Here is a 26,065-nt window from a genome sequence, read left to right as displayed (position 1 = left end):
CCAGGAAATGTGGCTAAGCTTCAAAGTGTGCTAAGCATTTAGAGTCCAATAAATATAACAGGTGCTGCAAATTCAGTATTAGCAAATCAAAACTCTCCAGGAAACAATCAAGCACAACAAAACAAAAGGCTATAGTTAACCAATAAAATGCCAGATATATCTATACTAAATTCTACCCGATCACTAAAACGAAACTTTTTATAATATCTTCATAATTCCCAACCGAAATATCAACTTATAATATGGAGGTGCAAAGATGAGAAAAATAAAACTGAAAATCTCAACTTCAAGTTACTTCTGCTGAGAGGTTGTTCCACATAGCTACCACCTCCCAGTAAAGTAAATCTTCCTTACACTAGTAATTTATTACATTAAATAAAAGTACACATCTCAGGGGTTGTGTGGACCTTAAGCTTCTTCTGCTAGGAGGCTGTTCAATGTATATAGAGTCTATAATTTGTATACCTAAAGAGCCACACAACAGCATATACCAGGATGTCCATTATTTTGTAATATGGTTTATCGGAAAGACTAATTGAGATGTCAGTAAGGAAGACACTAAAAACCTGAATTGTTGGCTTTAACTGTATTTGCAAACAATGCATGTTTTCAGGAATAAGGATTTTGCAGTGCTAACTGAAGTTTACGTGACCTGGGTTTCTAGACTCTTGAAGGGTGAATATCAAACTGGACCAGTCAAATCTTAAATTTTCTAAAAGTCCAATTTGCATATACCCCATGGCATTTTTCTGCATACTTCTGTCTCATTTCTCCCAATTGAAGAAAGAAGAACAGTTAAGTTTGCTGCCCATGCCTGCTAGTTCAGCCCACATGCATGCTAATTGAGCCCCTATTGATATAAACTCACAAGCACATTTTACGTGAACAGTGGCTGGAAGGTCCCTAATATTATTCTTTATTTATTTTGCACTACTTGGGCTTACTGTTATTGCTCTTTCACAATCTGTGTATGTTTCAGTTAACTTTTTTGGACCTCTTATTAGAGGTAGAACACAAAGGCATTGCCACTAAATTGTATAGAAAGGAGAATAATGGAAAAATAAATCTACAGGTCATGTCATTACATCCAGTACACCTAATCAGAAACATACCCATGGGACAATGGGTGAAAAAACATTGTACCAAACTGAGTGATTTTATTTCATAGTGTTGTAAACTTAGGGATTGCCTTTTGGCATATTTTCATTTTTTTTAAAAAAAGGCTTTCCTTAAAGACTGATTGTGATTAATTATTGTCATCTAATATCAAGCAATCCAGGTCCAAGCCTAGTGTGGCCGGAGATGGAGGCGCACACAGTGAAGCCACATTTTTTGGACAATTTATCTCTCCCTGTATTAAGCACAACTACAATCCACAGTTTAATGCCATAAAAAAGGTTGTAGATCCGATTCTAATAAATTATGACAGGCTATGTGATGTGGTGGACAAGGGTTACCACATGGTGGCTATAGGTTTTTTGGTTTCACCCAGTCTATATAAATCAAAATCTACTTTGAAAGAAACTTGGCTCAATACAAAGGGTATGTTCAAATGTGATGTAAAACATGTAAAAAAATGTTATAGTTGGAGATGTATTCAAAAGTTCAGTGTCAAATAGGCAATACACCATCAAACAACATATTCATTGTAACTCTACTTATGTAGTTTATTTGTTGGCATGTAATATGTGCAAGATCCAGTATGTAGGACAAACCACAGGAATGCTTAAGCTGAGAGCTCTGGAACATCTTTAGCAACAAAAATGTATTATAAAACCAATTTACCCTCGGATGAGACAGAGAGAGTTATAGAAACTCCAGTTGGTCATCATTTTTTCAAATGTAACGGAGGGGATTATAAGAAATGCATCATTCAAAGAATAGATAAAGTTAACATTTCAGAGAGGGGAGGAAATATCACTGGCTGGTTAAATTTCTTTGAAAGCCAAAGATTTTTGAGCTCCAAACTAGGATTTGATGTGCTCTTTTGTTAAATTTATCTTTTACAATATATCTTTTTTGTAATACGTTTTTGACACAATTTTTGGTGGCAACATTTGCTTTGTAATGGGTTCAGTCTTGCTGAGTGATACATTGGTTATGCAAACAGGTTTGCAGTGTGGTGTATAGTTTTACTAATTATTTCCTTCCCTTTTGATTTTGTACAAAGTTGGTTCCTACGATAGTGTTAACAAACATGAAACGTGTTGCACCAGTGTCATTTGTACCCTCTTAAATATCTGCTGTGGATGATTTAATTTTTCTACAATAAGATTTTGTTTTATACCACCTTACTTCTGGTGAGCTGTCATGGTGAGAAGCTGTTTTTTCTCAGACGGATCAACAGATCATTGATTGCAAGCTCCCAAATTTCCCTTGTATTATTTTAGAGTAAAATATATATATTATGTATTTCATAATCTGCGTCACATACCAGACAAACCTTTGAGATGCATTAAAAAAACCAGTAGCAAGAATAGTTAAATATAATGTGAAAGATACGTCCTGTATGTCTGTATTCAGGATTAATCCCATCAGAATTAACAGAAGGAGAATGGTGCTCTAAAATGCCCAGTTATTAAATACATCACTAATGGAAATGGAAAGCTGTTGCAGTAATAGGTATGCTAAATGTTCTAATCCTGTTTACCTAATGAATGGTTGCCTGCTGACGATTATTTTACTGTGCAGCTAATGATGGTTTTCAAACTTCCTCGCTTACATTATGTGGTTAGCGTATATAAAAAAAACCCTCCATACTTTAAAATCTCTGTGCAGCAGTTCATTAGATGCAGAAATAGAATTCTAGAATTCTGTTGTAACCACATTCCCAAATAAAAGTATACCATAAAAAGTATACCATATCCCATATAAAAGTAGTTACTAATTGATACTATAATGGCATTGGATATGGTGATTTTTTGTCGAACTATTTTTTACTCTCAAAAATAAAAAGCCCCTAAGCATACATCAGAAAACCAACATACATGATAACAGTTTGGGTTTCTTATTACTAATGTCACAGTTGGGGATTCCAGGCCCTGCTGAAGCCCCTGTGCATGGATGTTGGAACAATGAGCGATGAATGATCACAAGACTGTTGCAAAGATTGGAAGGCTCGAAAGATATAATGTTCTCTGCACAAAAGTGTCTCAATTAAGTCTGCTGCAGATCAGGCCTGTAGACAAGAGTCCAGCACAATGGCTCAAAAATCGAGACTGTCAGGAGTGGATTAACAATGAGGAAAATTGGAGATTTGCCCACAGGCAATTGAATGGTCAGGGAAAGGGTGTCACCGAAAGCGCCGCCACATTACCCTTAATTCAAGTTAGGGTAAAATGATGGTTTGTACTGATCTGTTTGTACTGCTTCCTCATGACTCCTACATTTTGGAGGGTTGAGCTATTGTTAGTGGTCAGTAATGTGTACATTTATTTAACTTTTTTACATTGCTGTGCGCAATGTAGAGAAATCCACTTTGGGGTCCTTTATGACCACAGGGATCTCTATTAGCACATGGGGACCCTTGCTCTGTCACTAGTGAAATCACTTGTTCCCAGCACAGCAATCAGGGGGTTTCCCCTATAGGGTTCTCCTGTGGTCTTTCTCTCTACAGAACTCAGGGGAATCCTATAGGGAGCTCTCTGATCACTGGGTGCAGCTCTATGACAGCTCTGTCATAGGGGTGCTGCTAACATGTACACACAATGTGCGATCAGTCAGTGAAATACTGTGGCAGGAGACCAGATCAGTGTCTCTACAGACCTCACAAGTCCCTGCCGCATTAAGAGTCAAAACTTAAATCCCTGTAGAATGAATGGTGCTCAATTTGAGCATTGTCACGTTTGATCTGATAGCTTAAGGCCTCAAATTTTGCATCACCAGCAGGGATTTACAAGCAGGTTCACCAGCAGGGGCCCCGGCTGCCTCAGAACAGCTTAAACATTAAACGCAGGTTAGAGTGAAATAGATAAAATAAAGTTAATTAAGTCAATGCCACTTCATTGAGTTATTCATTATGAGCCAGAGGGGGTGGGGGTGGCTTAAAGCAGAAGGGTTTATATATATATATATATTTATATTAGAAAAACAAAACACAAAACCGGCAAAATCAACATTTTTGGTGTGCCAACTGCAATATTTGTATTGCTATTATATACAATGAATCTATCACTAGATTCAGCATAAGAATGGATGCATTTCGTAAGGATGATTCAGTGTGAAAGTAATAACTGTCCTTGATGGGAAAATAATGGATCTGTGCAAGCAGTGGCTGAAATGAGCTGCTTCTGTACAAACTTGCAATCCTAGTCATTGCAACAAGTCTGTGTTTGTAAATCACACTACATTTGGATGTTTGCTTAGATCATTGTGCAATGTGCTTAAAAATATCCAAGGAGGCATTATTAATGCCTGTGTACCAAAATGTGTTTGTGTGTTTCATGTGTATGTGCTTCGGTTGTACTTTATGATCAACAGAAATAAGTATTTATAAAAATGACAGTGAAATATGTAAGCACTGTGACTCATAATAAAGAACATATAGTTGGATCACTTTTGTCCACAGATCATATTTGGCTTTAGTCTGATAGCCTATGAATCTCCAGTTTTTCTAGTTTGTAAGATCATGAGTAAGCACTTAACCTGTTCTTGTACTGTTATGCTAACTATCCATGGCAAAACATTATTTGCTAACTCACCTTATTAGATTCTGTGGAATATGTTGTTAATGAAGGCATTGTGAAACATAGTATATCAGAAGAACAAGAATATAGGGGTGTAACATCATAATAAATGGAAATTAAAATAGAGGGATGGGTTTAGAGAAGTGGAGGTAATTACAGGTTAATGGAAGCATGAAGAGGCAAAGGGGGTTAAAGTTGGCCTGAAATAGGGGATCAATGGTCGTATGGAGCAGAGGCAGGGAGTTATCAAAGGCATATAAAAGAAGTAGTTGGATGGTTAAAAGAGGCATATAGGTATTAATGGCATATAGAATGGGTGAGTGGTAAAATGAAGCAGAAGTGGTAGGGTAAAATGTTAAAACCCTTGAAAAAGAGGGGAAAACATATTGAAAGAGCAAATAAGAAGAATAAAGTTGAACACAGAAGCATGGGCAAAGATAGACAGTCCTTTGAAGCAGCTTCTATAGGGACAATAATGGAACAGCTTTCCAGAACCTCTGGGCTGGTGGAACCAGTCTGGGGAATGTTCCCTTAGCCTGATTTTCCTGCCTATTGGACTAGAGGTAGATATAGTTATAAATTTACATTTTTCAACAGAGTAACTACTACAAATTAATTATTTTATAGACGTTTACATTTTAAACAACAAATGCTTCCTAAGACCCTAATATATACATATCACATTGTTGATATTGTCAGTACCATGTATAAAACAAATAGTAAAGACTAGGTGTGATCCCGGAGTGTATATATTACATATATGCTTTCAGCTTGTCCATTAGAAACAGTATTGTTTATTTTAACAAAGGTCTCTCCATCGTCTGAGCTTTAGGAACACAGGTGATGTATGTATGCAATATGTTACTGAAACGAAATAATCAGTATCAATATAAGCTACCTTGTTCCCATGATATCATTCTGTGCATTTGATTTCTAGAATCAGTATAGCAATCATAGGATGACAAAAATAACTGCTCACAACGGAACAGCTGAGGAAAGAAATTCTATAGAAAGCAGAGCTGACAGCTTATTGGTCGAGGCGACACATCCCTACACCATTGATGTATAAAGGGTGAGAGCCAGCACTTGAGATAGGAAGCGTGACTCCCATGTGTGTTCAAATGCTGCGATCAGCTTCCAATCTCCGGGAACCTGCTGATGTGATTTCAGCCTGCTGGAGGAAGGAGACTGGGGTATCCTTAGATAAGAAGATGAATCCAAGGAACTAGAGGCTCCTGTACTGAGAAACTATAATTGAAGCTTTGTGTAGTTGGTTACACAGATACTTCAATACACCAGAAGAAGGGAAACAAGAATTAAATGATGACCACCAGCCTACCAAGAAACAAGTGGACAAACAGTGATGTCTGCCACATTGCTTCATAACTGCAGTTGGTCTGCAGTTTCCTAAAGAGAGAGCCAGTAGAGATCCAATAGTTGGACAAAAGCTGCTAAAAACTCTATTTAGTGATCTGTTGCCTTTCCGTTCTAGTTTACAAAAATGACCAGGCACATGTGGTTCTCATTACCTTATGCTTCTAAGCCATTCAGAAGGACTGATGTGGTAAACTCATCTGCGCTTTTTTCTGCCCTGTATGGCTTCCCCAATATCTCATCCTTCTTCAATGGGGATTTAAACATTGATGACATGGGAGATTTTGAGAACAGCACAAAATATGAAGCAGAGTCACAAAGCTCCACTGTTAAAGCTTTCCTAATAGTCGCCTACTCCGTAATCATTATCATCTCACTGTTTGGGAATATTCTGGTGTGTCATGTTATTATCAAGAACAAGAGGATACAGTCAGCCACCAGCCTTTTTATCGTAAATCTTGCTGTGGCAGATATCATGATAACCCTCCTTAACACCCCCTTCACCTTGGTAAGTGAAAATATGTCATGAGATTTATCATTTAACTAATATTACTCCTTGGTATACTAATTCCTCAAGGAATGTCTAAAAAACAAACGTGCTGGTATCTTGATGCCAATTATAACAAAATTCGCTTTGGTGTAGTATGATGTTCACAATTTGTATACACTTGTTTCAAGGCAGTTGTATGACTCATAAGAGAATTATTCACCCAAATGTTTTAGAAATCAGTAGACACAATCTGAAAACCTAGCTCTGAGTCACACAAGTTACCGAATATATATATATATATATATATATATTAAGTGTTAAGACTTAAGTGTCTTAACACTTAACACTTGATTTCCCAGTTAGTTCTGTAACAATAAACTGTTTACATGTATGGCAGGTACTCTGACAAATGGTTGGTGTTTTAGTTATAATGTGATTATTTATTTTTTAGAATACCGGTATGTTGGACCTCTTTAAAATATGTGCAGATAAAGAGAATGCAGAACAATATTTGTTATCGAAAACAATCAACAAAATATATGCTTCATTTGGAAAAACAGAACATCAGGAAGCTGCCTTTTATAGTAAACCAGCTCGGAATAATGTAAAATCTTTGACCGCGCTCTGACACAGATTTTGGAATACTATGACAAATTATGGTTTATTTCTTTAGAAATTCCATTCAACATTCTTCTGTGTCAATACTGTACATTGCTGCTGCTGCAAACAAGTGCAATTATTCTGCAACATTGACCAGATCACAGCTCTAATCTATACACCATCAATAAAAATTCCAGCGATTCGATCTTAATTTGCAGTCACAGCCAAACTGACACTTTAATAAAGGACATTCTAATACACGCTCTATATTCTGATTTATTGAAAACATGTTTTTGCTTTAAGGTAGCTTCTGACACAAATCAAAATGATGGTAGGGCACATCAAAAGCCAAAAAGAGTAAGTTATGGTAACTACTCAAGGTATATATAATAATAATAATAATTGTAATAATAATAATACTACATGATAACATCAACACAACAAAAAAACCTAATACATCTCATAATTTAACCACTGGTATATTTTTGTGCATTTAATATGCTTAATCATTTTTATAGATTTGGAAAAAGAAATTATATGTAGCAGGGACTTCAGTGCTTTATTGGAAAGGATTTGCCGGTAGTATTTTAGTCAAATGCACTACTGGCCTCATGTTAACAGGTAACAGACGAAAAGGCAATTATTTACTCAGTCCTATGAATTTTAGGCTTTCTTTTCCAAGTCAGGCATATAAGCAATGCATTTCTCATTCCTTTGGCATTCAAAAGGTTAACCATTTGTTAAATCATGTTTTATTTTCAGCTACAGTGTGTATTATTTTAGTCGTGGTTATTGAATATGTGCAAGGGCATATACAGCACACATTTTGAATGCTGTTGATAAGTACATATAAAGAGCTGATCTGCTCTGCGGGGCAAGCATAAGACCAAGCCTACTAGGGGATGTTGCACATTCCTGTGAAAAATGCATATATTTGTTATCACCACTTTTGTTACATCTTAGTGTAAAAACAGTTTGTATACATGCTTGTATATCCCTAGATAAATATCCTGGGTTCCCTAGTTTTCACAACTATATAGTTTTCTTGGGTTAAATCGAAATATAGGGCCACCATACAGCCTTAAATGAGACATCAACCCAATGAATTAATCTGTAAAAAATCCAAGTTAGAAAAAAAGAAATGGACATGTTCTAATTTAGACCCTGTAATTCCCATAATCATGTAAAACCTATCCATGTGGGACATTGTTGTTCTTAGGTGATATTTCTTAATGCACCACTCATGTGGTGAAACTGCAACTTTTTGTTAAAAAAAAGATGCATTTTTTTAATGCTAGCTGCATGAAATATGTTCATATGCTTCTAGATAAATCCTTCATATATTAATATCAACATTCTCATGCTACCATCTACTTACACATATACAGACACTCTCCCAGGCTTCACTAACCTTAGCCTCACCCCTAACAAGTTAACACCATATGGTGACACATACACTCCTGCTAACACACATAAACATACACACACATGCACTAACACCATATGCTTGCACACGCTAGCTACATACACTAACATACACTAACTCCCTACACACACACATACACACATCTACACTCTATAACTCTATATACTTACATACATGTTCACTCTGCCTCTTCCACACTCACAGCTCAATTCTCTCAGAGTTCTCTATCCACCTCCATCTTTCTTCACCTAAAAACTTTATCCAGGGCTGTCACCAGGGTAGTACAACAAGCCTTGCTGTCCTGGGGGACCTGGGGAGACTTTGTCTCCCTTCCTTAAAAAAAAAAAGCTTTATACTGGACCACTAACTAGAGGGGACTGGAGGAAAAGTCCACACCAGGGTAAAGGAGGTTTCAGTCAATCAGCAGAAATCTCTCAAATATCCTGAGTGTGTGTGTGTGACTGTTTGTCTGTTTTTCGAGTGTAATGGAGTGGGTTAATTGTCTGAGACTACTTATGTCTAGTAATGGAGGGGGTTAACTGACACTGCTCATGCCTGGTAATTAAGGAGATTAATTGTCTGAGACTGCTCATGTCTGGTACTGACTGTATGTGCAGTATATTATAATATAAATGTATTATGAAATCTGAAATCAGTGTGGTTCCCAAGACTTTCTAATAACTTCTATAATCTAAAATGTATTTTATGTGTATGCATTTGCATATGTGAATTAGTGTGTATATATATATATATATATATATATATAATACAACACAATATAATCTTCTCCGTGCCATACTGTGTCTCAGAATGGCAGAAAAACATGTGGACAACCTAGCTCTCACTCATATATGGCATCACTAGTTTCCCATGATGCTTTGATTATGTCTTTGTACCCGAGCGGCTTGTCTGTGCACTCAGAAAGCTTGTCTGCACGATCTTTGCATTCAAATGGCTTGTCTGTGCACTCAAACAGCTTGTCTGCACCATCTTTGTGCCCAAACGGCTTGTCTGGGCCATCTTTGTGCTGAGGCGGCTTGTCTGTACTAAACAGCATCTTTGCCATCAAAAAACACAAGTAGAAGAGAAAATCCTGGTGGTGTGGAGGGAGACTCATCTGGGGAGGGGGAGTCATCAGGGGAGACTATTTGTTCTGTAAGGGACCCCAAAACTTCTGATGACGGCCCTGACTTTATCTTAAGTACAGCTCGCACTGTGCAAGTTGCCATACAAGGTCATGTAATGTTTGCTCTCAGTTATGGGGACGCCTGGAAACAGGACAAGTGAGAGTGTGATACTCTCATAAATACATTGCTTGGGGTCTCTGCTCCTTTTGCCCCATACAAAGGATGGTCCTGCACCACAGAAAGATTAAAGGGGCAGTTATGATGTTATTTTGTCAGGGATCAGTTAAACAACCTATGTCTGACCTACTACTCACCCGGTATTTGCTTCCTGACAGACTGACTTTACAGGACCACTAAGTATTTTCATATGTGCATAGGATTCAACCCATCAGGGAAAGCAAAGGGAGGGGTTCCTGGGGGACACATTGAGTTAACTTTTTAAATTTATTGTTCCCCTTAATGATAAAGCCTGTACATGTACGGGCTCAAAATGCATTGTTTTCAATGGGTTTAGGGACCGCCCATTGTCCTTAAGGGGTTAATAAATCCAGAGCTGCACAGTTTTAGAGCAGTGTGCAGTATTTCAAAATTACATATCTGCTTGTGTGCTTCCAACTAACATTTGTTTTGTTCATGGTAGCATTATGAGTGCCAGGAAAATTGCCATAGCAATGCTGGATTAATGTGTGTTACTTTGTTACAAAACAAAAATGCATTATTTGCAATTCAACATAAAATATCAGGGGCTCTTGGAAAAATGTATGTGACAACTACATCTGAATATGTTATAGACAGGGCTGGATATTGCAAATGTAACATGTATGCCAACTGTATTTTGGGCTTCTTTATTAGTAGACCACCTACCTGAACTTGCAACTGAGGCTGAATGTGTTTAGTCATTCCCTTTCCAATTCTAGAAATATAATCTGAAAACCATGTTAATACAACTTTTGATGTAGCCTATATCTTACTACCTTACTATAAAACAGTAGAGTACATACTAACAATAGACAAAATACGCAAAAACTCCACTTCCCCATGGTAATCTTCGAGGTGCCGCCTGTTGTGCAGGCACACATTTTTGCTATGTTTATGCATTCATTTTCTGCAAGAAAATACTCTACGGTGATATACGTCTTGAATTCGTTTTATAAACAATGAATTAATGGTTATTTTGAACCATATGCAACCATATTGTTTTAATGATTATTTGAACGTGAATTGCGGTCAGTGATTTATTTTTTTGTGAATTAAGCTTTGTACTGTTCCATGACTTATAGCTTATAATACATAGACGAGTGTAACTGTATATGTGAATGTACAAATTATCCTGTGTATATAAGGGAACCCTTCCAGATAAGCACAACTACTGGTCATAGCCATATCTGAAGCACCTTGAAAATACATACCACCCTTGAGTAGCTTTTCTGTACATTGATCTTGTGGATTTCCTTAAAAACCAAATCTTTGCAGGAACTGAATTCTGCCAACCAGGAATAAATATATTTCTTTTGAATTTCCCTTGAATCTGATGTGTCTTACTGTCAAAAATAGGACATTGTATGAAATCCCCTTTCTTTGCTTAATATAAAATAGCTATTCTATACTGTAATTAATGCATTTTAATTATAAATGAGAGACCATTGTATAGACATGCCAACACAAAACAAGTGCTAAGATTCAACTCAAAAAAAGTTATTTTTTTTGAGTCAAATACTCAAATAAGGTTATTTTCATTATTTTTATTTATGCTATTTTTTTAAGAGAAGAAAAGCATTGATGTCTTATTTTTTAATGGGAAACATGAAGCATACAAAATGGTTAAAAAAATTATTACGCAGTAACAATGCATGTAAAAATAATTTTAACAACAGTGCAGTACAATGGACAATCAGGACACAACAATTAAGATATTCTGCAAACTAACCATGGTTTTCCCATTTTCAACTCACCAACAACTCGATAATATGATTAATAATTTAATCTCATCCTATCAATGCATTTGTGAAATTATTATTTAAGGTACAAGTGTAAAATGAATTGTTACAGCCGTGTTTTTTTACTATTTGGAATTATAAGTAACAGGAGTTTTCTTGTAGGAGAATGGTTTTAACAATTTCTGCTAATTTATTTATTTTCATATAATACTAACATTAAGTGGATATTGTATTGGTATTTGTGTTTTTGTTTCAGGGTTAATGTTTTTTCCTATTCTGAAATGAATATTTAAACCATGGACATTTTCTAAAATAGCAGACTGTAACATGTTAATTTTATTCCTTTATACTCCATGCACTGGGGTTTGTTTTGTAAATCCATCCCTTTTTGAAGGCTCACCAGTGCTTACAGCCCAAATAATCAATATAGCCATATTTCTTTCCTGTGGTGTTTCCCCGTGGTTTCTATTGTGCATTGTTCCACTACTAACAGTCCTACAAAATAAATTGCTGTTAATTGATTTTGACATTCTCTACTTTATTATACATGCTGTCCATTCATAGCCTTTCAAAGCTGTTGGCGTATTTATTGAATTCTTCAGGTTTTTTTCTACACTCTCATTGACCTAACCCAGCTTGTTATCACCAGTAAGATGCTTTGGACATCACATCATATATAATCTCCACTGTGATGGTTTGGTTATAATAGAAATTATCCCATGTATATGTTTCCTAGAGCAGTGTTAAATGTACTAGCCATAAGTTAAACAAATATATTAGTGGGTCTACTTTTTCATATTGTAATATTAAGAAGACACTAAATAAAAGTGCAGACCATGAAGAATTTGGCTATAGACTACATAAAACACAATCCAATGATCAGTAGCAATATGTCCTCGATTTAGATAATAAATTATTGTTTCCAAATCAAATTATATATGTGTTCATAATAAACTATTGCTCTATTTTAGGTTCGCTTTGTGAGCAGCACATGGGTCTTTGGGAAATTAATGTGCCACTTGAGCCGTTTTGTCCAATATTGCTCCGTTCATGTGTCTGTGCTGACACTCACAGCTATTGCACTAGACAGACACCAGGTGAGTGGTTCATGATTTCTTATGTGAATGAACACAATAGAACATACATGGTCTGAAGAAGTTTGTAATACCTTTTAGAAAAAGTTGTACATTCTCTAAGTTTCTCACTTTAGATGTACTTCACCATATGTGATAGCTACGTACAATATAGTGGTGCTAACTGCTAACATCGGAAAGATCCTTCTACCAGTAACCCCCTACCAGCTCAGTGCCCTGCGCAGACTAGTTTCATATATATATATATATATATATATATATATATATATATATATTAGAGGTTGTAGGCGTATTAGTCCAGTGGTGTCAATATCAAATAACAGATGAAAAAAGTATCTTGTGATAATACCTTTTTTATTGGACTAACAGAATTTTGTAATGACAAGCTTTTGGGAGCTTTACTCTCTTTCTCAACATTTCTGAGCAAAACGACACATAGAATCTGATAAGGGAAGGTGAGATATTTAAAAGCATGTGTCCCCCAGAGGGTTGTACATGTTCTGAGTGGGAGTTTAGATGGGGGGGGGTGAGCACTGCTAAAAAAAAAAAAAGATGTTAGTGTCCACATACAGGGAATAGGAATGCAGTGATGAATATAGGGATGGGAATGTATATGTCTACACATTTTGCCATATATATACAGGTAAATATGGATGAACATGGTGCACTAAAAAATACAGTATATATGTAGCAGGTGGGGGGGGTTCAGCAAGAATAGAGGACTCAATGCCGATTTGGGTTTCCTGCCCCCCCCCCCCCCGGAGACCATGAGCATGTTATATAAACTGTAAGCAAACAGCAACCAGTTTAGGCAGGAGGGCTTGCTCCAAGTGAAAAGGTGAATCCAGACATGGACCTTACTGCTCTCTTGTGCTTAGAAGGTTACCAGCTGTGCTCTACTGATAAAGCCAATGAAAGCCAAAACGTACATCAGGATCAGACTGATGTGATGATGAAGCTGTTTGCTATGTCATGGCGTAAGAGAGCTAAAACTCCCAAGCGAGGACACGCCATAGGACAGGCTATTTAGTGGCTGTCTGTTCTTGGTTGAGCATCTCATATTTGCGTTGTATGATAGGAGATGTATGGCTTCTAGTTGTAATATGCTTGGTTTCTTAATATTAATTATGAGATCGTCTACTTTCGGTCTAAATGAGAATAATTGCAAAACTAATGTTCGCAATTGCAAAGAGTTATTTTTTTTCTTTCAAACATCACAAAATGTTGACTTGGCATCAGCTCCAGACCCCACACTTCAGTGGCGGTAACTTGTGTCTTTATGTATATCACACATACTCATAGCTGCCACTTGCTTTATATATATCACAAATTCATTTGTATAGCTAATAGTTATGTAACCCAGCTTGTCTTAGTGTGATACACAAGTTAGGGTATATAAACTTTTTTATGTAGCAGAACAATAATCAAAGTAATACTTTTTAGATTCCAGACATTTTTCATTCAATCGTGAACCAGCTTTGTAATAATTTCAAACAAAATTATCCTGCTAGTTCATGATCCATTTATTAAATGCACCATTATTAGAAACTTTTCATGTACTTGGGAGTAAAGCCTTTAGAGCAATCTGTATCCACTTATGCTAATAGCCATTGGCCTCTCCACTGAGATAAAGGACCTGTAAGCACATTCATGGCTTTGTTTCAGATTTACCATTCAATACTAAAATGCGAAGCCAAATGCAGAACTATATAAGCAGAACTAAATAACCAGGAGATGATGCAATAAATAATTATATTTTAAAAATTAAATGATCAGAAGCTTACATTTAATGTTCAAAGTCTTTCTTCATTCTAAGGACGGTGGGTAAGGGGAATAACCTTCCAGCAGAATGACAATGCAATAGGCATAAGGCTATCCTAAAAATAAGAAAAAGCCATGGACCAAAAAAGTTTGATGCTTTACATCAAGTTGAAAAACTGAGCCAAAATACATAGTGTAATAAACACATAGAAACATAGATAAGGCAGATAAGAACCCATATATGGTCCATATACTCTGACCATTTTCCTGATGTAGACTTAAACCTTAATCAGTCGTTTGTCCTGTCTTAGATTCAGAATAGCCATACCTCTGCCCCATGCATGTTTAAATTATCTCACTGTATTAGATTTCCTAGACTATGAACCAAAAACTATGGACACATTTTTTTGTTTAGTTTTGGGACAATGAATTTAATTTCCTGCCCTTTCGAATTGGATGAAAATTGGAGGGCTTTTTACATTCAAAACAATTATGTGTCACTCACCCTCGTTCACTCTTTCATGCTCTTTTACACTCTCAACCAGGCATTTGCCCGGTGGGCCGGGCCGGGACAGGGCTGGATTGATTTAGGGGCTAATGGAGCTGCAGCTCCAGGCCCCTACCTTAAAATAGGTCCAGTCAGGACCGGACTGACTGGGCCTATGCGGCCGTCCTTAACACAGGGCAAAAGGGGCACCTGCCCCTTAAGCCCGCAGCAACTGCGACCGGGCCCGCTACTTACCTGGCAGACGTGCGCGAGCAGCGTCCCTTCCACGGCCAGGGGGACGCAGGAATCCAACTGAGCCATGTGACGTACGTCACATATGTCACATGACCCTGCTGTGCGTCTGCTTCCCCTGTGCAGATCCGCTGAAGTCTGCGAGGGGCGCGTACATCATCGGTTCAGGTAAGGGGGTGAGGGAGGCTGTATGGAGTATGTGAGATTGAATGAAAGAGTGAATTAATGAGTATCTGTGAAGGAGTGAGTGAATGAATGTTTGTGAATGAGTATATGTAAATGAGTATCTGAATGAGGGAATTAATGAGTATCTGAATGAGGGAATTAATGGGTATCAATGTATGAATGAATATCTGAATGAGTGAATGATTATCTGTGAATTAGTGAATAAATATTTGTGAGCGAGTGAATAAATATATGTGTGTGTGATAGCATGGATGTGTAAGGGGGGCAAAGATGCCACAGGCAGGCTGTTTTGGTGGCAGAGATGCCACAGGCAGGCTGTTTTGGTGGCAAAGTTGCCACAGGCAGGCTGTTTTGGTGGCAAAGTTGACACAGGCAGGCAGTTTTGGTGGCAAAGTTGCCACAGGCAGGCTGTTTTGGTGGCAAAGTTGCCACAGGCAGGCTGTTTTGGTGGCAAAGTTGCCACAGGCAGGCTGTTTTGGTGGCAAAGTTGCAACAGGCAGGCTGAGTGAAACTGTCCGTGGAAACCCTCCGGATGCGGGTGTCAGTGTGGCAAAGCCTGTCCTGGTGTTTGTGATTGGGTGTCAGTGTGGCAGAGCCTGTCCTGTTTGTGTGTTTGGGTGTCGGTGTGGCAGAGCCTGTCCTGGTGTATGTGTGTGTGTGTGTGTGTGTGTGTTTGGGTGTCGGTGTGGCAGAGCCTGTCCTGGTGTGTGTGTGTATGTGTGTGTGTCGGTGTGGCAGAGCCTGTCCTGGTGTGTGTGTGTGGCTGTCGGTGTGGCAGAGCCTGTCCTGGTGTGTGTTTGTGTATGGGTGTTGGTGTGACAGAGCCTGTCCTGGTGTGTGTTTGGGTGTCGGTGTGCCTGTCCAGAGCCTGTCCTGGTGTTTGTGATTGGGTGTCAGTGTGGCAGAGCCTGTCCTGTTTGTGTGTCTGGGTGTCAGTGTGGCAGAGCCTGTCCTGGTGTGTGTGTGTGTGGGTGTCGGTGTGGCAGAGCCTGTCCTGATGTGTGTTTGTGTATGGGTGTCAGTGTGGCAGAGCCTGTCCTGATGTGTGTGTTCGGGTGTCAGTGTGGCAGAGCCTGTCCTAGTGTGTGTGTGTTTGGGTGTTGGTGTGGCAGAGCCTGTCCTGGTGTGTGTCCGAACACAGAAAAGAACCCCAGCACTCCAATCAGCTTCCAATCCTTAGGTTACTTTACTCAAAGAAAGCAAAACAAAAAAGCAACGTTTTGGCCAAACAGGCCCTTTGTCAAGCTCAAACTGCCCTGTTTGGCCGAAACGTTGCTATTTTTGTTATGCTTTCTGTTTTTGCCCTTTTCCTGCTAGCTCCCAGCTTCCTAGGAGTTGAGTGCTGAAATATTTAACTGTCCTGGTGTGTGTATGTTTGGATGTCGGTGTGGCAGAGCCTGTCCTGGTGTGTGTGTTTGGATGTCGGTGTGGCAGAGCCTGTCGTGTTGTGTGTTTGGGTGTCGGTGTGGAAAAGCCTGTCCTGGTGTGTGTGTTTGGTTATCTGTTTCCTTAATTTACAGTAGGAACTATTTCATTTTAACTTATCCAGCGATAAAATGCCCTCCTGAATTTGTCGTGACTTCGGGGACAAAACATTCAAGGCCCTGAAATCACCCTGAAATAGTGGAAAAGATAAGGTATTGTGTTATTTACTCTATAATATTTATTTCAAGGATTAGTCACACTAAATTGTGGCTTCAGGCTTCCCATGTTAAATGACCAAGTATTATGTATATGTATGTACATATATGTCTTTTCATAAAAATGGGCTGCTCAGTCTTAAATGCCCGGGCCAATTTTTTGTCCCAGTCCGGGCCTGCTCTCAACCACTTCCTCACACTTTCATTTACATTCTTTCACACTTTCATTCACTATCTCTCATGCTGTCTCTGAATGTCTCCCCAGTTTCTCTGCCGACTGCTTCCCCCTTTCCCTTGCTTCTTTTTTTGCATCTTCTTGTTCTTTTGTCCTCTTTCTTCTGTGTTCATCCACAGCTCCTTGTGTCTTCTTTCTTTGTCCGCTTCTCTGAGCTCTTTGCTTTGTTTTTGTTTGTTTTGTTGGGGGGCCCTGTTCATTTTCAGAGATTCGTATTGACAAATTGGCAAATTTAGTCAAAAATAAAATCTGTAAAAATCTGAATGCACAAATCTAGTCTTAAGCATTTCTGCTAGAAGGCTGTTCCACTTATGTACCACCCTCTCAGTAAGAAAGATTCTTATCTGCTGACAACTTCTATGTTTCTATGACTATAGCTGCTTATAGAGTTCAGAACACTACTGTCGTCTATAATAATATACATTTATATCCTTAGCTTTTTATTATACTGTTGTGTTTAATGTCAATTTCTATTTACATCAAGCTAATTTGCAGTCCCATATACAAATATATATCCCTGTTTTTTCCAGGTCATCATGCACCCACTGAAGCCTAGGATGTCTACAGTAAAGGGCATCATCTGCATTATCGTCATCTGGTTCATGGCCAGTGGATTCTCATTGCCCCATGCTGTCTATCAGAAGCTGGAACAGTTTTACATTGGGTGAGGGACTAATTTTTGGGGCATACATTTTACTGTAGGTCACACCAACCTGAAAATAGCTATGATCATTGTAATTAGTTAACCTGTGTAGTTTAAAATAATAATTTCCTGCATTACTTTACAGAATGCAAAACATCTACACATAATATGTATTGCTGTGTTTATATATATCATATTCTCGATTTACTAATAGTTTTACACATCATTAAATTCACATTCATGCATGAAGAGAGTTTTCTTTGGAACCATAAATGCATAAAATAAGCTTTTATTTTTCCAGACTGTAAAAGGAGCAGATGGACAGGGATCAACTACTATCTAGGATCAACAATAAGATTTTGCAAACAATGAAAATGAACAATGCACAGTTTTCAGATACATTTTATTTGAAAAAAAATAATTAGTTCCATATTAACTTGTTTTTTCTTCTCTTCTACAGAAACACTGTGCGAATGGTCTGTCTTCCCAGTTTCCCATATCCAGCTGATCTTTTCTGGAAGTATCTTGATTTGGCTACTTTTGTACTCCTATATGTTTTACCATTAATTGTTATTTCCATCACTTACACAACGGTGGCAAAGAAGCTATGGTTAAGAAATGCCATAGGAGATATTACCATGGAACAATATTATGCTCATCGGCGGAAAAAAAAGATGACGCTGAAGATGTTGATGGTTGTGGTGGTGGTTTTTGCAGTCTGTTGGTTTCCATTAAACTGCTACTTGGTTCTGATGTCCAGCAAAGTTATCAGCAGCAACAATGCCATGTACTTTGCTTTTCATTGGTTTGCTATGAGCAGCACCTGTTACAACCCATTTATCTACTGTTGGCTGAATGAGAGCTTCCGCTCAGAGCTCAAAGCCCTGCTGTGCGTATGTAGAAGGAGAACCCCGGCACAGAGCCATGCTTTGCAATCTGTCTCCCCCCCATTTCCACATGCATGGACCGAAAACTGTAACTTTAAGCAAGGTACCAGCTCTCAGACTGCTGGTTCTGCCAGTAATGTTAACTCAGGGAGGACTGATATCTCCAGCGTGGAGCCTATTGTTACAGCTAGCTAAAGGGGCTGTGTGATGCAAACTAAAATCACTTTGATACCTCTTGATCACAGTTTAGAGCTGATTCTTATGGTATCAAATAAAGATTACAAGGTAAAAAAATAAATAAATAACTTTGACTTAAGGTCACATGACACATGCACTGTTCAATGTTCATGATGATGGAGTTCCTTTGCAGTATTTTTAACCTATGAAAAGCACTTACTCATTTTTATTGTTATTTATCTGCCATTGTGAAGGGCTGCACACGTTTACTTGGATGGCACTGTAGAAATAAAGTTACATATACAAAAGACTCACAGTATTCACAAATATTAACTGGAAAGTGCCTAATTTCAGAAATGTTTTAATGTGTTAAATAAGTTTAATTTGAAATAATAGAAATACAAGACCTTGTTGCTAAGGGTTAAACCTGTAAAGCGGACTCGGTAGTGGAGCACTACTTATGCTTTGGGTAAGACTGGAAACTTGAGTACAGTAGAAAGAATTGCAGTGCAATTAAGCAATACTCAAGCTTGGCAAGAATGAACAAAGGCAGCAATAAGTATGTGGGACATATCTTGGATTGCCTGGTAAGTGAGTTGGCCGAAGGTATGGAACAGTTATTCCATCCTGGTATTCTGTGATTTGAAGAATTTGGGCTTGTTTTTTTATTCATTTTCCTATGTGCAAACCCATTTATGCTCCAGTTTATGCTTGATACAAACGCTGTTGGAGCATAAAGAAGTATTTGCAACCCATCTGAGCAATGGATCCACTGTTTCATGATAATTTTTTCTGCAGTCCTTCTAAATGCCCATGGAAGGGCTGGCAGTAACTGGTCTGGCAGGTAATCACAAGACAGATGTCCATCTGGTATCCTTCTGGCCTATGGTACCGTTTATTACTTTTTTTATGTTGTTTTAATTTTTTTTATGTGCTTACATTATTTTATGCAAATATATACACACGCACATGTGCATACACACATAAATACAGCTTCTAGTACACATTGTGTTAATGTAAATCTATATACATATGGTTAATATATAATAATAATAATATTTTATATATTATTATAATATATTATAATATATTATAATAATGAGATATAAAGTATTATTTTACACACTAACATATATACACACTCATTTATACACACATTTACATGCACTCACACTCATATATAATGACACTTATATATGTATAAACTCGCACAAACATCGATTAAACTGTACATACCCGATCCATCCTTTGCACACACAACTACATTTAAGACTCCCTCCCACCTTGCCTACCTTTTTCGGCTCAAGAGGGCTAATCTCCAGTGGGCCAATGGCAAGGTCTGTTCTGCTGTTCCCTTATGGTTCTCACATGCTGCCTGCGCATGAGGGCCAGGACATGACGTCATATCCTGGTGCTCAGACTTAACGCACTGGGACTAAGAGAGTGTTGAATGATTGGCAGGTGGCCCCAATTACTTTATCAGAAAGCCCCTCCATGCATTTACTGTTCACCAATGGACTGTGAGGCAGTGACATGCCAGCCAAGTGGTATGCCTAGCCTGGGATGTAATTGCCCCATTGTGCTGAGCTGAGCCTGTAATGTATATACATAAGGGTCAGACAACAGGAATTGAGGGATGCCCCAGGAAGAGCAGAGCCAGAGAGTGATTCAGAGAGAGCTAGGTGGCATAGTGAGGCAGCTAAAGAGTTTACGCTTACGACTATAATAAATAGACTTGTGCATTCGTCTTCGGGCGAACATGAAAACGAACACGAAGAGTGCGTTTTCGTGTTCGTTCCGAAGACATGAAGAAGAGAAGACAGTGCAGGTAAAACGTAGGCGAAGACGAAGACTCACACACGAAGAATCTTCGCCTTCGTCTACTAATCTACCCGGTCCCTCCCCCATCTAATTTACCTTATCTTCACAGCATCGCGGGAGTTGACTGAAGTGGAAATCAGAAGGTTCGTCGTCAGGGGTTACAGGGCAGTGTGAGTGAGCCTATTGGTCACCTGCAGGGTCTTCCTCTGGCATCAAACAATTGGTTGATGCCAGAGGAAGACCCTGCAGGTGACCAATAGGCTCACTTGCACAGCCTTTTTAATTCCTGATTTCCGCTCCCGTTAACCCCTGCAATGCTGCGTTGGATAATGGGAGCAGAAATCTGTAGGGTAAAGGGCTGTGCAAGCGACCAATAGGCTCACTCGCACGGCCCCTTACCACTAGTTGCTAGGCAGAAAAAAAAAGCAACCTGGGACCCTGCTGCACCAGTTAACTTAAAAGTCCGTGCCAGTGACCAACAAAGTCACTGGTACGGACATTTAACTGACACAGCAGGGACACCAGTGGTCTCCCCACTGTGTCAGTTAAATGTCAGTGCCAGCGACCAACAAAGTCGCCGGTACGGACATTTAACTTAGTATAAATAGCTTACTATAACTTCGGACAGAATGCTGCCCTCTGTTGGTTTTACATTAAGTAGCATATGCTTGAAATCCAAAGTTATTCTGCTACTCAACGTAAAACCAACAGAGGGCAGCATTCTGTCCGAAGATATATTAGCCATATGTGGCAGTGTGTTCATTTTCATTTATTAATTATTTAAATAAAATATATTTCCATGATCCGCTGGTCTCCCCGCTGCAACAGTTAAATGTCCGCACTCGCGGACATTAATTTTGTCGAACTTCCAAACTCTTTTTTTCTATTTATTTTGGGGTTTTTTTGTATTAAACTGTTAGACGAAAGGATCATGGGAATAAATGCAAATGAGCACACGGCCCCATATGGCTTATATATCTTTGGACAGAATGCTGCCCTCTGTTGGTTTTACATTAAGTAGCATATGTTTGAAATCCAAAGTTATTCTGCTACTCGACGTAAAACCAACAGAGGGCAGCATTCTGTCCAAAGATATATTAGCCATAGTCTAACAGTTTAATACAAAAAAACCCCTAAATAAATAGAAAAAAAGAGTTTGGAAGTTCGACAAAATTAATGTCCGCGAGTGCGGACATTTAACTGTTGCAGCGGGGAGACCAGCGGATCATGGAAATATATTTTATTTAAATAATTAATAAATGAAAATGAACACATTGCCACATATGGCTAATATATCTTCGGACAGAATGCTGCCCTCTGTTGGTTTTACGTTGAGTAGCAGAATAACTTTGGATTTCAAACATATGCTACTTAATGTAAAACCAACAGAGGGCAGCATTCTGTCCAAAGATATATAAGCCATATGGGGCCGTGTGCTCATTTGCATTTATTCCCATGATCCTTTCGTCTAACAGTTTAATACAAAAAAACCCAAAATAAATAGAAAAAAAGAGTTTGTAAATTCGACAAAATTAATGTCCGTGAGTGCGGACATTTAACTGTTGCAGTGGGGAGACCAGCGGATCATGGAAATATATTTTATTTAAATAATTAATAAATGAAAATTAACACACTGCCACATATGGCTAATATATCATCGGACAGAATGCTGCCCTCTGTTGGTTTTACACTGAGTAGCAGAATATTCTGCCCGAGAATATATTAGCTATATATGGTACTGTGATCATTGGTCGACAGCAGGAGGCCCCCTGCTGGCGACCAATGGAGTTGCTGATACACACATTTAAAGTACTGGCGCCAGAGCTGCGTTAACCCCGTATTAACCCCTTAACCGGAAAAAACGAAGAAAAAACGAATATTCGCCCGAAGAGAAGACAGGAACGGGCGAATATTCGCGGAATACGAAGATTTTTTTTCCCCCGAAGACGAGCACGAAGACGAACACGAAGAGCCCCCTGGTGCCCAAGTCTAATAATAAATATCTTGATTTAAACAGAATCATGTGCATCATTCGGTATAACTAACAGGTGAACAAGACACACCTGGTCCAGTCTGCCCATTATATTGCTGGAGTGTTTTGGAGTGGAGTGGCTAATACATACGCTGCTTGTTCTTGGATTGTATTGTGAGCACAAATGTCCTTTGGTACTAGCTGCTGTATGAGTGAGATGTTCGAATAGGTTTGCTACCTGGGTTAAATGTTTCTGAATTGCCCTACTATTTCTCCAATGTAAACATTTAACAAAAAATTTAACATAATCCTAAATAGTGAATTAAAATGCAATGATGCAGAATTAATACTGCTCAAGGTCAATTTAACTTGAATGCTACTAATCCCACCCCAAATATGCACCCCTCCATTTACGTATTATTTAGCCCTGAGAACCTAGGCAGAAAATAAGGGCTATTCTGGTTTAAAGTTTGAAAAGCAGTTTTATTATAACAGATTACCATGAAATTGTGTTTCTTTTGAAGCATTACCTTGGTTGCTATGGTTGCTTCAGGTAAATTATTTGTCCATGCATCATTTGCCACCAATTGGAAATGGAACTTTACTGAAAACACACAAGTACTTAGAACGTGAATTCCTGGATGTTCTCTTATGGGCATTAGAAAAAATATATAATTGTGGTATTGCATACATCTATGGCATGACACTCACAGAGTTAAACAATAGAGTATTGTAGCAGTCTCCTGTTTATGGAGAGAACAACAGAATCTCATCACATGAAAAACAATAAGACTTCCTCCTTTCAAAGACTTAGCATGTTATCCTAATATCACTTTGTAAGTTTTTTTATTATTACAAAAAATGCCTTTTTTTAAAAACAATTTATTTTTGCAAGGTAGGGGAGATGGTAGTTGGAATGATAAAAATACAATACTAAAAATTTTGTAATTTTATCAATTTAGTACACCAAACATCATTTTGTCTGTTACATGAGGTTGCATCGCTAGAACATAACACCTAGAAAGGGGAAAAGCGGCTACCAAAACTTGCTTAGAGAAAGCCTACTATTTTGAAGAAGCATCATCATTCTGAAGCTAAGCTAGAAGTTTAAAACAGGGAAGTTAACTTTGGGTATCACTTATTATTTTCCACCTGGTCTATTGTTTTCACTAGGGGTGTAATCTGGAGTCATCCATGCTGCTATAATGAGTAGAGATGAATATTTTTAGTTTTGAATAACTTCCCAACCCCTAGCTCATTACAAAATACTTTAATATGCATGCTTTGTTGGTGAGGGTGCCTGGGACAGTATATTTAAGTGCTGGGCTATAAAAGGCATTAAACTACTTTTTCATCTTTCATCAAGGTTTAGAAGCAGATCAGAAGTGAAGAACTCCAGTTATGAATAGAAGGCTAGAAGTGAACAAATGATTGCAACTTAATTTCCGCTGGTCATCCGAGAAGTAAAAGTATAGAATGAATTCCTTAGTTTAGGTTCCTCTAAAACAAAATAAGATCATTTAAGACATGCATGAACTATGAAGGATATTGGCTTAATACACCATCGTTGTCCACTGCAATCCCGTGTTCAGCATTAACCCCTTGTGGTTGTGGGACATCCTTCCCAGTTGATGGTTTTATGAGAAATGTATGTTGGTGCTGGGCGCTTACTATATCCATCCCTTTAGTCTATAATACATGATAAAGAATAAAGGATGGTAGTGATTAGCAACTGGTCATATGGAGCCACTTTAGTAATAGTTTGCCTCAGATGCACCCCATCACATATGGTTGGGGAACAAAGAGGATAAACACCGTGGAGCACTGCTGAATAATAAGTGGAATTGGATTGTGACTTTTCAACTTTCGAGTCAACCTAAAAAACCTTGTTTCCAATACAAATGCACAAGTCTAGTTCCTAGATCAGCTATTTCATGTTACGAAATTCTGAAGCTAAAAGCCATAGGCTGTTTGCTGACAAGTATCTTGTAATCAATTATTTTTATGTGAATCTGATATTAAGGCTTCGTATCCTCCTGTTTAATGCTTGTATTATAGTTAAACGTGACTGAAGCATTGGCAGGGTTATTTCTAAATCAGGCTAGCTCTATATAATCAATTGGTTGATGCCAGAGGAGGACCCTGCAGGCGACCAATAGACTCACTCGCACGACCTTTTTAACTCCTGATGGCGAACCTACGGATTTCTGCTCCTGTTAACCCCTGCAATGCTGTGGAGATAATGGGAGAGGAAATCCGTAGGTACACTGTCAGGGGTTAAATAGGCCAGCAGAGACCACTGGTCTCCCTGCTATAACAATTAAAGGTCTTTACAAGCGACTTTATTGGTCGTTCATACGGACTCTTAACTGTTGTAGCAGGGAGACCAGTGGTCTCTGCAGGCCAAGTTGCTGGGCCAGTATTTTAAAAGTCTGTACGAGCGACTCTATTGGTTGCCAGAAGGGGGCTCGTCTGCCATCAACCAATAAAGTACAGATGTACTTCATTTGTTGATGGGAGAGGAGGCCCCTGTTGACGACCAATAGACTTGCTCGTATGGACATTTAAACTCCTGGCACCCAAGCTGCTGCGTAGTCTGTACCGCATTAACCCCGTATTAACCCAAAAAACAGAGAAAACAAAGAAAAAACTAACATGAATAACGCACACGAATATTCGCTCGAACCGAAGACAGGAATGGGCAAAGATTTTTTCCCCCACGAAGACAAACACAAAGAGTTGGACGGCGCCCAAGTCTAGTACAAACCCAGTGATTTTAATTATACTTGCCATATAATTGTTGCCAAGCCAAAAATGAATCATAGTAATGTAAAAAAAAAAATTCAGCAGAGGTCTGCTCGACTAAGATAGTTCACGGCATGTTATTAACTCCCCAGGAGCGTAAATGGACAAAATGACATGGTTTCTAGATCAGCTATTTCATGTTACAAAATTATGAAGCTAAAAGCTACAGGCTGTTTGCTGACAAATGCTGCCTGCAAATATCTTGTAAACATTTGTTATTATGTGAATCTGATATAAAGGCTTCTTATCCTCCTGTGCAATACTTGTCTTGTTTAATAACTTCCACAAAAAACATGGTTTACCTAAAGCACTAGAAGCCCTACGGTTGGCCATGCGCAGAAGGCCATCCTAGTTCAAGCAAACAGTAGTATATTACCGTATTTGCTCGATTATAAGACGAGGTTTTTCCAGATGCTCTGAAAATTACCCCTCATTTTATAATCTAGGTCGTCTTATAATCAGACCT

At 38.4% G+C, this 26,065-nt stretch overlaps 1 protein-coding gene across 1 annotated transcript; it reads left to right on the top strand.

The window, feature by feature from the left end:
- Window positions 1–6,186: 6,186 nt before the first annotated feature.
- On the top strand, window positions 6,187–19,019 carry LOC149287473 (G protein-coupled receptor 83-like). Its single transcript, XM_089492858.1, has 4 exons — window positions 6,187–6,567; window positions 12,611–12,736; window positions 17,825–17,958; window positions 18,398–19,019. The coding sequence occupies exons 1-4, from the start codon at window positions 6,187–6,189 to the stop codon at window positions 19,017–19,019; spliced, it is 1,263 nt and encodes a 420-aa protein (XP_089348984.1).
- Window positions 19,020–26,065: the final 7,046 nt, after the last annotated feature.

The sequence above is a fragment of the Sceloporus occidentalis genome, unplaced genomic scaffold, assembly GCF_023333645.1.
Source record: "Sceloporus occidentalis isolate IW3139 unplaced genomic scaffold, rSceOcc1.0.p SCAF_60, whole genome shotgun sequence".
Classification (NCBI taxonomy): Eukaryota; Metazoa; Chordata; class Lepidosauria; order Squamata; family Phrynosomatidae; genus Sceloporus; species Sceloporus occidentalis.
Note: the sequence above shows the minus strand (reverse complement) of the source record. Positions and strands in the feature narration are given on the sequence as shown.